Raw genomic sequence first — 12,342 nt, 5'->3', positions numbered from 1 at the left:
AAAGCTAAACTGTGCCTACCTACCTCTACTGTAGCAACTACCCCCATCACACCAAAAAGAGAGGAGGAATGGCTAGGCAAACGGGTTTTATGGCATAAGCGGAACGGTCAACCGACTGCTAGTGCTTCTGCATGAAAATTCTTCAAATTCTCGGGGAACAGAATGGTCCAGAGCAACCGAGCGAATGGAACTTTTGATACGACAGGGAAGGAACGATCGCTACATTACCAACTGCAACTACACAGCTACGGGCTCAATTTCCCTCTGGAAAATGTGAAGGGCACAGCGAAAGAGGCAACGAATGTCCGAGCTTGGCTGCTACCTCTCCCTAAAGGTCCTGTAGAGGTACCTAGATGTACCTAGGTATCCACTATCCAGACGGGCAAGCGTCGCTGCATGGAAAGAACAACTGACTGGAATGCCTTAACTGCTCTGTCGTTGCCGCTCCAGTCACTGCCTTCTTGCTCCCGTCTTGGATCCCCTCGCTCAAAGCTCCATTGTCCCGCCTCCAACCCGGGCCTGCCTCCTTCACGCAACCACTTGTTGGCGTACTTACTTGCCATGCAACTACTCCTTCAGAAAACAAGATGGTCACAGCACCTGCAAGCTGTGTTCTGCGCCCTTGCTTTCCTCTACCTTGCAGGCACAGTTCGAGCCAAAAGCTCCGAATGCCAACCGATATATTGGGAAGCAGGCCAATTCGAGAAACGGGACTTGGCCGACACCACTTCTGCTTTGATATCCTCAATAGCCGGAAGCGTTGACATTTCCACCTCCTCGGCCGCAACGTCTACCGCTGTGCCTGTCACCATCAGCCCCATCATTAGCGACGGAGATGTTGCCCCCGGTGAAATCAACTGTCGCTATGCCGCCAACACGGGAAACACGGATATCAACTACTACACCTGTACCGCACTTGCCCGTAAATACGGAATTAGCGTCAAGGGCTTTTTCAGGTTGAATCCTGAGCTCAGTCCAGACTGCGGGAACATAAAGGCAAACACCGACTACTGCGTGGATGGCTGTGGGTTCCCTTGTACCTCTTCACACGTGAGCTGATGGATCGATCAATGTACGAGACTGACGAGACATTTCATTGTACCTCTAGTTATCGAGCCCCTCAGAGCCACAGACGGTCTCTGCGGTCCCCTACACAACAATGCGACCTGTCTGGGCACCCCACTCCAGTGCTGCAACTCAAAGACTTGGAAGTGTGGTAAATCACTGTGAGTTAGCCTTCTTATTAGCATTGTGCAAGTCGCTGAAGTTCTGAGCTGACGCAACATTTCCGACAATTTAGGGAAGACTGCGCGGATGGAATATGCTTTGAAGGCGCCTGTGCAGGAGATTCGGTCTATACCACGGACGGTCGGTGCGGCCGAGACAATGGCTTCAAGTTGTGTGCTGGTGTTTGGGGCGATTGCTGCAACGCCGCGGGAAGATGTGGTACAGGCCCTTCATTTTGCGCATACGGTGTGTGTCAAATGGGCAACTGTTCCCTGAGTTCGACAACCGCCCAAACTTCTACTTCGAACGTATCTACTACCAAAGCCTCCACCACTTTCTCAGTCACCGCTACCTCAACCACGGTCAAGCAAACATCCACCAGTACAAGTCCAAAAACAACCTCCACGACAAAAACAAGCTTAACCACGACGTCCAAATCGAGCACCGCGGCAACCACTACTACGACAAAGCCTCCCAGCACCACGATCCCCGGCCTAGCTGCTTTGCCCTCGTGTGGTCAAACGTGTTTCAATAACATGCTTGCCCAATACTCCGCCCTGGGATGTGCCAGTCGAGATGGCTACTGTCTATGCAACAATGTCAACTTCAAAAACGGCATTCGCGACTGTTCAAACGGAGCCTGTGGAACTGCGGTTGGAAGTACAGTTATCGCTTTCGGTGATTCTTATTGTTCGACGGCTTTTGCTACTCACACCGCAACAACCACTGGCTTTGCTGCTCTGCCCTCGTGCGGTCAGGCATGCTTCAACAACATGGTGGCTCAATATTCGGCCCTGGGTTGCGCTAGCCCATTGCCCTCTTGCTTGTGCAAGAATGCTAACTTTGGGTATGGCCTGAGGGACTGCGCGAATGGCGCTTGTGGGACCGCCGCTGCTTCAGGTGTCATTGCTTTTGGTAACTCGTATTGTGCGTCTGCCACGGCTGCTCATTAGTTCGTCGTGCTCGGGAGACGGTACAAGCAAGGAGGTGGTAACGCTATTTGGCAATGTGCTCAATACTATCGTGCGGCTAGATGACAAAAGGATCGGGATATGAGGTACGCCACGGTGCCTGTTCACGTCCTCATTCCTATTTAGACATGGACCTGTCGAGTGTTGATCAGACAGCCAGAATTAGTTGCTTTTGTTGCGTAATTCACGCTCTGCACGCTTCTGTGCGAGATGTTCCAATAACACCACAGGCAAAGGATGTTCACGACGCGGGCCGCCCCCATGGCTTTGAACCCAGTCCTTCTTCTCTTCGATCTTGTTGAATGGCCCCTCAAAGACGTCCACCATCCATTCGTATGGTAACTTGGTGTTATATGCTAGAGGACGCGCGACCTCTTTTGCCTTCATAATCTCGCTGCGCAAGCTCTTAAGCCAGGGATGAACAGCTAATGTCCTGTGGTTAGAAAATTTGGAAAACCTCTTGGAGGTGATAGGAACAGGGCGCTTACAGCTGACATAGTCCCGAACTGTGACAAAGGAATCACCACCCGCTGAAGCCATGACTTTCAGCTTGATCTCCTTCTTCCGAAGGGGTCGGTCTTCTCCGCAGCACTTAATGAGAAATTTCGTGTCCTCGTCGTCTTCCGGAGGCTCTCCGGCATAAGGCCGAACATTATTGTCGAGATCGCCGTAGGCGACGAGCACTTGGTTGTACTCGGGTGCCTCATGCCAATCATGCCACTCAAGCCAGTCTGATTCCCACTGCCGGAGGTCGCTAACCATAGCCTCAACGGACGAGACCTTTGGTTCCGTCAGGGGCATACCCGCAAGCTCATGCCATGTTGCTGTGTCTGGTCTGAAGAATGGTTCCAGGTCGTTTGCGCCTTTGCGGGTCTTCATGACGGAAATTGCCCCGGGAAAGTCGCCGTCGAGTTCCCAATAAAGTCGCCAGGTATCGCGAGTGAACATGACACGATGTCCCTTGCGTTGAAGTTCTTCGAATGAGGGATAGGGCGGCCCATCCGACTGGAGTGATGGTGTAGGCTCCATCATTGTAGAGGTGGCGTAGAACCTTGTGTTGATGATAAAGGTACAAATGAAAAGGAATGGAACAAATGCTGGGAAAGCTGTTAGAGCCGGAAAAAAAAAAGTGGAAGGATTTAAATGACAGATAACGGCATGATCTCCGGCAACCCGGCACGGGGACTCGGACCGGTTAGGAACGATGCATGTGTAGGCGCACTGGGCGGGTGTTATGTAGTAGCGAAAGCTTAGTGGGAAATGTGACAAGGGTACCTTGAGGCAGGGCTACTAAGGATTTTAAAGAATGGCTTCTCCAGCTAGATCCCTCGGAGATCGTCGTTTATACCGACGGCTCTATGATAGCCAAGCAGATGGGCCTTCCAGCGCACGCGGAAGACCCGGACGCGGAAGAAGAAAGACCAGAGGGCGAATGCGTAGGCTTTGGCTACGTAATCTTCCAAGGACAGACAGAACTTGGCCGCGGATGCGGTCAACTAGAATATGCAGAAGTCTTCGATGCGGAGGCGGAAGGGGCGCGGCATGGTCTCAAGGCCGCTGTGGCGCTCTTTCCGGAAGCACAGGTCCGGCCACGCATTACGGTATGCCTCGATAACACGTCCGTCATTAGAGGACTCCGGGGAACCCCAGCTGCGTCGTCACAAGCGGCTTTCCTTGATTTCCGGGCCACCTGCAAGAATTATGGCCCTAGACTGGTGGACGTCCGCTGGGTGCCTGACCACAAGGGCATCACGGGCAACGAGATTGCTGACGAGCTCGCTAAGGCGGGTGCTGAAGGGGAGAGATAGTCAATGAAGGCTTGGCTACCCTTGCGCACTCAAAGCGGCTTGCTAAGAGAGAGGCGCGTACGGATTTCAAGGCGTGGTGGGCCACGAACAAGCCAGAGTCGTATGCAGACTACCGGCTAGGGGTCTCTATCAAGCCTAATGACGAACTAAGAGAGTTGGACAGACGCTTTTTACACCACCTTCTCGCGGCCAGATCTGGCCACGGGGATTTCAAGGACTACCATGAGCGCTTCGAACACGAGGACGCGTTGCTGACGTGCTTTTGTGGAAGCTGGAAGACTCCCTTCCATCCCTTCTTCTGCAGGAAGGCATATGCGGTCTCCCCGGTCACTGGGGAAGCAGCTACGCGGGAGAACCTCTCCCTTGCTATTGGAACCTACTGGCAGCACTTCATCGCTAGGATCCAGACTTCGCACTTCTTTTCATGGACGTGCACGAGAAAAGCATGGCGCCAGACACTCTGGCAACAGCACATCGACGACGGAGGCACCGCCGACGACCTTACGGGGTATTTACGGAGGGAAGGGGTGAAGGTTGGCCACGGCCACGAGATCGAGAGGGTTACGGTAGACTTGGACAGGCTAGTTCACCGTGTAAGGAGACGGGAGGAGGCTTTGCGGGTGGAGGGAAGCGAGAGCGAGAGCGGAGAGGAGTGATTTTGCACTTTCTTCTGTTTTTGTTCTTTTACAGGTTTAGCCATATACTGGCGCCTCGCTCATTGGGCGATTAGACTAGAAGTGTTGGGCCGCGTTTACGCTATGGGCAACACATGATTTACACTGGCAATAGGCCTCGGGTTGCCCTCGGGTTAATGGTTTTGGTGGACAGCAGGGCATTGCTCTCATTTTGTACGCTAGATTCACCGATGTGGCACGTCTCATGCCCTACGGGAGGCGGAAGTAGACGTTAAAAATAACAACAACAACAACAACAACAGGTCACGCTATAGACTGGCGACTCGCTCATTGGGCGATTAGACTGGAAGTGTTGGGCCGCGTTTACGCTATGGGCAACACGTGATTTACACTGGCAATAGGCCTCGGGTTGCCCTCGGGTTAATGGTTTTGGTGGACAGCAGGGCACTGCTCTCATTTTGTACGCTAGATTCACCGATGTGGCACGTCTCATGCCCTACGGGAGGCGGAAGTAGCCGTTAAAAATAACAAGAAATCTCGTGTAAGGAAATTAGTTGTTCTCAAAGTAAGCTATATTCGGTTGACACCTTCTCTGGGTTTTGGTATGTTCACAACACCATTTGGACGCTATCCAGCGAAAGTGCCCGCAGGCTTATTCTCTCTATTGATATGTTAGCTTTAATCGTTGCAACACATTAAAACAGGATGTCGCTCACCTGAATGTAGTCGCACATGATTCCTAATATGACCCTGTGTGCAAAGACTAATAGTGTGAAGAGATATTCGTCCTGGACTCAAACTCTGGTCCTTGGTCTCTGGGAAATTCGAACGGTTCCTGAGACGGGGCGGATCAACTGATTTATAGAGTTGATGTGATATTGATGTGACTTGCATAACAGAGTTGCCGGTCGCTCTGCATGGTTTGCTCAGCTCGCCGGTCACGCTGGCCGCCTTGCCTGAAAGTGCTCCCTAGATCTACTGGACCGTAAGAGAGAAGGATAAAACCCAATTGAATAAAAAAGCGGTATAAGAGGAGAGGGGCGAAGGGGAAGGAGGTGGAGCCCTCGCTTTTGTTGGTGGTGTTCGACGAGCCAACTCTGGGACCTGATACCAACTCCATTTGTAATATACACAAGCCCGGTTTTTCACTTGTGTGCCTTAGTTGACCTCCTTCACCTACCCAGCTTAACCTACCTCCTTCATCTGCCTGCATCAGCCTACCTCTTCCCTTCCATCCTGGAATGTTATAATCATGTTTGTTGGCTTCCAACACACTGTTGGCGTAGCCGCCGGCACCTTTGTAGACGTGTCGATTGGATGAGAGAGATGCATACGGGGGAGGGCTGCGGCACAAAAAGACGCCGAAGCATCATACCACAAACAAACAAACCAGCATGAAATTCCAAGGCACTCAGGTCATTCCAACTTCCTGCTTGGGAGTGTTACGATCCAATCATGTAAGCCAGAATATCTGACCAGTAAGAACGGACCCGAAGAAGAGACCCGAAGGCCCGGGTCCGGTATATCGGGTCCAGGAAGACCAGTATAAAGGAAGGCCTCCCGGGCTTCCTGTTACCGGCTCTTCAGCAAGCAACTAGTCTCTACAATTGATCAGTACCTTTTGGCTACTTATGACCGTTGTTCTATCTTTATCCCAGCGATATACTCTTGTTCTTGTAACGGTTCGTCACACAACACAACTCCCATGACCTGCTCACAACCTCCATCCCTGCTCATAATGTCGAAGCCACAAAAGAAAGACCAAAAACCCGGTAGGGGAACAGCGATTCACAAAGGTAGAACTAGAGAAACTCTGCAAGATGCAAAAAAGCAAAAAAAAAAAGACATACAACACCTGGGATTCGCTGATCGTCACCGACCCAGCTACTAGTCAGGCCCTCACTGGCTTATCTATGGGAGAGCGGACGGGATCCCGAGGTTTCCAGTGGATATGATCGTATGTGACAGTCTGCGTCTGCCTGGATCACTAAAAAGCGTGAAGAGATGTACTCAGCCCTCTTGTAGTCGGTGTCGCGCGATTGGCCGGAAAGAAGCGAGCAGGGACTCAGGAGATACTCAGCGATGCCTATCCCTCCAATCAATCAGACACCTATCAAAACATCGGGATGGGATTGTTGTTTCATAACTTCCAGCAAACCATTCCGACTGAACCCATAAACCGAGAAAATAAGGCAAAATCTAATCCAAACAGGGCAAAGAACAAAACGGAAAAAGGGAGGGTCAGGGTACCAGCTTTGACAATGAAAAAGAAATAATCGGTCCAATCCAAATGGGAACAGATAACATCAAGGAAAATCGTCATATCATAGACTGAAGTATTCCGTACTCCCGGGTGCAATCTGCACTGCATCTTATTAAATGTGTTTGACCTGACATTCTCCAGTCCTGCAAAGGTCCAGCCAGTTCTCATGTCCATTTTTGCGAAGCATTCTGGAGTCCATTAGGCCAAAAGAGTAAAGTGATCATGGTGATATATGTGTCCTGGCCAAGACATCCTGTAGGTTGTGCGAAAGAAATGATTGCTTCCTCCTTATGGTGCTCCCCAGATGCATCGTACTCACGAGTGGGTCTTTAGAGGATGATGTGTTGGAGCACATGGGTGGGCACAGGGAAATTGATTCAGAGGATCGGTCGGCAAGAGAATTCCTTGATTGATTGACTGAAGAGCAGAAGGATTGTAGGTGAAAAATGAGAGAGGCCATCGATATATATATACATGACTGAGGTCCATGTGTGGATCGACTGCCAAGACGGTAGTCTGCTTCAACAGGCTCCATAGGCTTTGGCCTGAGCCATGACAGGCACCAATTCGTTGATAATAACCCACATCAAAGCCCTAATGAGGTTGCCTGAACCTGGTGCTGTATCTTTGAATCTAATGCCAATTGGGTAGTGACGCGGGTAACTGGTGTGCTTGGTGGTGAGGTACAGTCGTGTCTCGTAGATGGACCTCAGCCAGTGTAAAGATCTGGACAATACAAGGAGTGTGTTTCAACGCGCTTCGTCTTTCAAGAACCCCGAGATCATGAAGTGAATCTCAGGAGGCAGATAGGGACGCCCCTGTTGTGAGGTAGGAGGGAAGATGATCGTGCCAATGGTTGTCTGGTCGTTGGGTTAGTAAATGAAGTGTTATTATACGATGGAGTCTGCGCCGTTACGTACCGGATGGTCCAAAAAGGAAGTTGACATGTCTGTTTCTTTCCGTTATCCCGGCCGGCAAAGGTCGTCGAAATGTACATGGAAACGACCCCTGGATGTTAGTCAAAGGGAGTGAAGGGTTGAAGTCGGCTTTTCACTTGTAGCGAGTACCGCTTCTGTAGTGGGTAGTAAATAAGAGCCAGAAAGAAAGGGCAATGATTGTCTCTCGTTGACTCTGGTTGACACCGCGTCTTGTGTCGTGGTGCGGGGCCTGGGAATTTTGTTGCGGTAGAGTGACCGGTTGTTGGGAAAGCTGAAAAGTGCGAACCGGTCGCAAATGTGGTTGGTAGGATGTTTATATAATGATAGAGGATGAGGAACGAAAACTAAATAGCAAAATCAACCAGGGCAACCTGCGGTGCGTGTAGTGGTCGGATAGATAAGTGAATGGGAGATACCAGTGAGAGTGACCGAAGTTGAACCTTTGACAGTCGTGCTTGAGTGAGTAGGTGAAGGTAAGGTAGCAGTGAAAGTGACCGGAATTGAACCTTTGAGAGAAGCACCGGGATCGTCATATATGCCAGCTGGCAGCCTCACTGCCTGGAAACCTTTAGCGGGAACCTTCAACCCTTCACTTGGTGTCTGACATTCCACCAGACTTGCCAAGGCCTGCGGGCTTCCCGGTCCGTTCTTATCCTAATCGTGAACTCGACCACGATGAAGCGGGATGTGGCTTTTTTACCGGCAAGTCACAACTGTCTGCAGTCGACCACAGTGAGATCAGGGTAACCATTGTCCGGAAGTGCGGTGATCCTCGTGGTCCGCATGTAGTAGTAGGGCCAAGGTCAACAGAAACAAAGGGGAGAAGGGTGATCACGAAGAATGTAAAGACCGTCAATAGATCACTAGATCACTACTTGGGACCCATTCCCAGGACTCGCCACTGGGAGTAATCTTCGAGACTCTGCCCTGAAAGATGGGGGCAGAGAAACCTACAACCCTTAAGCTTGGAAAATGAGAGATAAAGTGACAACAAACCATTTTCACACTTGTGATGTGAAAAGTCAATAAGTTGGTATCCCCGTTGCCATTGCGATAGTAAGGAAAAAAATAATACAAATTCCGCGCACTACTTGTATAGGTGCAACAAATCCTCTGTCCACGGGTGTGCGCTTGCATCACCCATCAAATCCATAGCCGAGAGATAAGCAAGCGAGAAACCCGAACTCCTTGCCAGATTAATGAGAAAGTACAATAGCTTACACAATTCCAAATACCCTTCACTTCCTGACCAATCTGCCTCCCTCACGCGTCCATGAATGCCATCCCAAAAGGATTGGCGCAGGTTCCTCTTCAACCACTTCCTCCTCACCCCAGACTCCCAAATGGTGTTCTTGGAGTGGACCTTCGTAATCGTAGGACAGGTCGTGTGTCGCATGCTCAGCCCGCAAGTCCTGAATCATCGTCGCCATAACGTCCTCCGCTCTTCTCATGGATTGCTCCGAGATGCCCTTATCCGTAACATTTGCTAGCAAGAACTTCACAAACTTGAAGCCAAGGATTCTGAAACCAGGCGTGAGAAATGGCTCCATGTAGCTGAGCACATTGTCCAGAGGAGAGTATCCGTCGGAATCGGTGATGTCGAGGGACGCCCCGTACTTAAGAAGTACAACGATGAAGGCTTTTATCTCGCGGCGGCTTTGACCCTGCCACTGTGGCAGGATGGATGGTACATGAGGCGGGCGGAAAGATCTATTCTCGTGTTGCGGGATGATATAGACGTGCAGTGGGCTTTCCCAGTCTTGAGTGACTGGATCAGGTCGGTCGCCGTTTGGATCACAACCCAGTTGGAGCAGGTATCTCGCGTTCGTTCGTAGGTGTCCTCGCTCAATCTCGTCCATGAGAGGGGATATGCCAGCCCGGTAGGAGGCGGGAGGGTATGGTCCCAAGCTTGCACCTGCCTTGACCAAAGAGGCAAGAATGCTCTTCGTGCTGCAATGCGCGTAATATGCGCCACCACGGAGCAAGGCCATCGCGAGAGGCGTACAACCCCCCTGAGAGTTGGGCTTGAATCCGTCGATTGACTTGCGGATCATGACGTTTTTGAGTACGAAATCTAGAATTTCGACGCTGTGGTAACGGAATGCCTGGCACACTGCCGTGTGCAAGATGAGATCATGGTCGAACTTTTGAGAGTACTCCAACGCCGCTACTCCTTCGCGCCAAACCCGGAGTAGTGACTTGACCGCGTTCAGATTTCCAGTGCAAATAGCGATGTGAAGAGTGGAAGCCCAGATCTCACGTCTGTCCCAGCCCCCATCGCACTGGCACATGTTGCGGGCCGGCTTATTAGGCACATCCACTAGAACGCCCTGCTTCAATAGCCACTGCATGGCGTCGTTCTGCTTTACTCTGATGGTCAACTGTAATGCTGTACCCTTCGTGTTGCGGCAAGGAGCGTAAGGGCTGTGGCAGTCAAGATCGGTCCGGGTGTCGAGGTCTGCGCCCCATCCGTTTGCGGTTTTCATGACAGGAATAGAACCCATACTCGCTCCCCACATAAAAGCGCGTATCATGTTGCTGCAGTTCTTTCCTTTGTAAAGTTGCTGCTCGTAAAAAGAGCAGAGACGGCCCGACGTCCTGGCTAATTTGGCGAGGGCACCAAGTTGCTTCTTGTCCTTCAACGTGCCACCGATGAGCATGTGGACCTCAAGAGGGAGGTTCGTGAAGGGGGAGCGACTATCCGCAGGAGGGGTGTCGGGCGAGGGCAATTCCTTGGCAGTCTCCTTCGTCGCTTGCGCCTTCTTGGCTCTGGTCTTTTTCGCTGGCATCTTGGCTATCTCATTGGGTTAGCTGATCAAGCTTTATCGCGTGGTCAAGAAGAACAATTTCTTACCGGGAAAGGGACCTGAAGTGTCGTGAAATACGATAGGTCGGTTGCAATTTGTATGATGGTAATCGGATTGTGTGTTCTGTCGGTGTCACAATGCGAGGGTTGTACTTGCAAAGGCGACTAGGGGCGGTGAGGACAGGGATGAGTGAAGAACAGTTAGGTAGAGGTGTAGGTTCTCTTGGGAGGTGGGGAAAATAAAAGAACGAAATGATCAGGCCCAAAGATGTCCAGTAGAGGATGGTGTGAGCGCATTAGTTGTGGTAGATGGGAGATGGCAGTGAGTGCGCCAGAGCAAAATCTTCAACCGTTCACCTCACCCGTCACTTTCGCGTCCGCCCCACCGTCTGAGTTCAACCTGAACACACAAGTCCATCCACTCCCTTTTCAAGCCGTCGTGCCACTGGTTGGTAATTTCTCGGCCACAGCAGCTGCATCTTTTCATCCCATCTTTCCCTTCGCAAAATGGCTTGCACGGTGCACCTGAAGAGCGGACCTCATCATCAGTCCTTTGCCCTTTCCTCCACCGGCACCGGGAGGTGAGGCCTGGAAGCAAGTCAACATCGTCGATCGCAAAGTGAAGGGGACATGCGGGCGGTGCACACCACTGGGAACCTTCATGAGGGCAGAGTTAGGACAACCTGGACAGCCATACCGGCCGTTACGTGTTTCCTATCATCAAAGATCTGAGCGTCTGACTGGGCCCAATCTTCGTCGTTCTCTTGATTCCTTCGTTTGTTGTTGATGTTCCTATCAAGTTTGGCCACGCCCGGGTTGATAAAATTGAGGGATCCAAGTACCTCGAGTCGCTGTGACAAGGGCAGTATTCTGGGCTTGGAACAGCAGTTCAATTCAGCTAATAATCTTCTTTGGTCTCAAAGGCCTTGTTGATCCCTTCAACCTTCATGAGAATGTTGGGCTTCAAAGCCTTCTTATACACAAGAAGGTTGGTAGGTATCGAGCCCTGTGTGCCATGCATCGGCGCGAATCGATCAAGTTCACCTGCCTACGAGTAGATCTTCTGAATGCCAGCCTTCCTTCAGTTGCCGGTCGGTAATTCCGGTCGGCGGTTTAATTGATGAGTGTCGCCGACAGAGTGTCCCTGTGGCATTATGTCGGTAATTCCGGTCGACAGTTTGACTGATGAGTGTCGCCGGCAGCCCGTGGCTGTATCAATTCAGTCAACTATGGTTCCAAGGGCCGCCAGGACGGAAAGGAGTCCAGAAAGAAGAACCGTGGTGGTCGCGGAGGTAATCGCGGAGGCGGCAACACCAGTGGTCAGCAGGCCGAAGTCCTCGGTAGCGGGGACGCGGCTTGGGTTGTTGTGCACCGGCGGTTTGGTTGGCTCGTGTCCTTTGCTTATTAGTTCGTGACACTACGTATGAAACGAGTTAGAAGGTGAATATTCAACACCTTATGGAGCACCTGTTGGAGGTGTCCCGTGTCACGGGCGGCTGGCTGTGGCCCCACCGCACAGGGACTTCCTTGTCCTGCTTTTAAACCTCCAGACTTGCGATTCTATAAATCAATTGCGTTCACGATGGTTGTTGTTGTTATTTTTAACGTCTACTTCCGCCTCCCGTAGGGTATGAGACGTTGCGTTTACGATGGTGTTTATAGCACCTATCGTACATGCTCTGGACAAGGGTGCC

General features: G+C 51.3%; 4 protein-coding genes across 4 annotated transcripts; 2 read left to right on the top strand and 2 right to left on the bottom strand.

The window, feature by feature from the left end:
- Window positions 1-483: 483 nt before the first annotated feature.
- SMAC4_09703 (uncharacterized protein) lies at window positions 484-2,180 on the top strand (the record flags this gene model as incomplete). Its single annotated transcript, XM_024656023.2, has 3 exons — window positions 484-1,024; window positions 1,109-1,226; window positions 1,301-2,180. Exons 1-3 carry the CDS (start codon window positions 562-564, stop codon window positions 2,178-2,180), a joined length of 1,461 nt encoding a protein of 486 aa, XP_024510966.1. The 5' UTR covers window positions 484-561.
- A 180-nt stretch (window positions 2,181-2,360) lies between these two features.
- Window positions 2,361-3,316, bottom strand: SMAC4_09704 (uncharacterized protein; the record flags this gene model as incomplete). The annotated part of the gene is made up of 1 exon (XM_024656024.2): window positions 2,361-3,316. The coding sequence occupies exon 1, from the start codon at window positions 3,228-3,230 to the stop codon at window positions 2,361-2,363; it is 870 nt and encodes a 289-aa protein (XP_024510967.1). The 5' UTR covers window positions 3,231-3,316.
- A 240-nt stretch (window positions 3,317-3,556) lies between these two features.
- On the top strand, window positions 3,557-4,006 carry SMAC4_09705 (uncharacterized protein; the record flags this gene model as incomplete). Its single annotated transcript, XM_003343123.2, has 1 exon — window positions 3,557-4,006. One exon carries the CDS (start codon window positions 3,557-3,559, stop codon window positions 4,004-4,006), a length of 450 nt encoding a protein of 149 aa, XP_003343171.2.
- A 4,990-nt stretch (window positions 4,007-8,996) lies between these two features.
- Window positions 8,997-11,465, bottom strand: SMAC4_09508 (uncharacterized protein). Its single transcript, XM_003344779.2, has 2 exons — window positions 10,697-11,465; window positions 8,997-10,636 (listed from the first exon to the last, which is right to left on the bottom strand). Exon 2 carries the CDS (start codon window positions 10,629-10,631, stop codon window positions 9,081-9,083), a length of 1,551 nt encoding a protein of 516 aa, XP_003344827.2. The 5' UTR covers window positions 10,632-10,636; window positions 10,697-11,465; the 3' UTR covers window positions 8,997-9,080.
- Between the last annotated feature and the right edge of the window lie 877 nt (window positions 11,466-12,342).

This window comes from Sordaria macrospora, chromosome 5, assembly GCF_033870435.1.
Source record: "Sordaria macrospora chromosome 5, complete sequence".
NCBI classification, from domain to species: Eukaryota; Fungi; Ascomycota; class Sordariomycetes; order Sordariales; family Sordariaceae; genus Sordaria; species Sordaria macrospora.
Note: the sequence above shows the minus strand (reverse complement) of the source record. Positions and strands in the feature narration are given on the sequence as shown.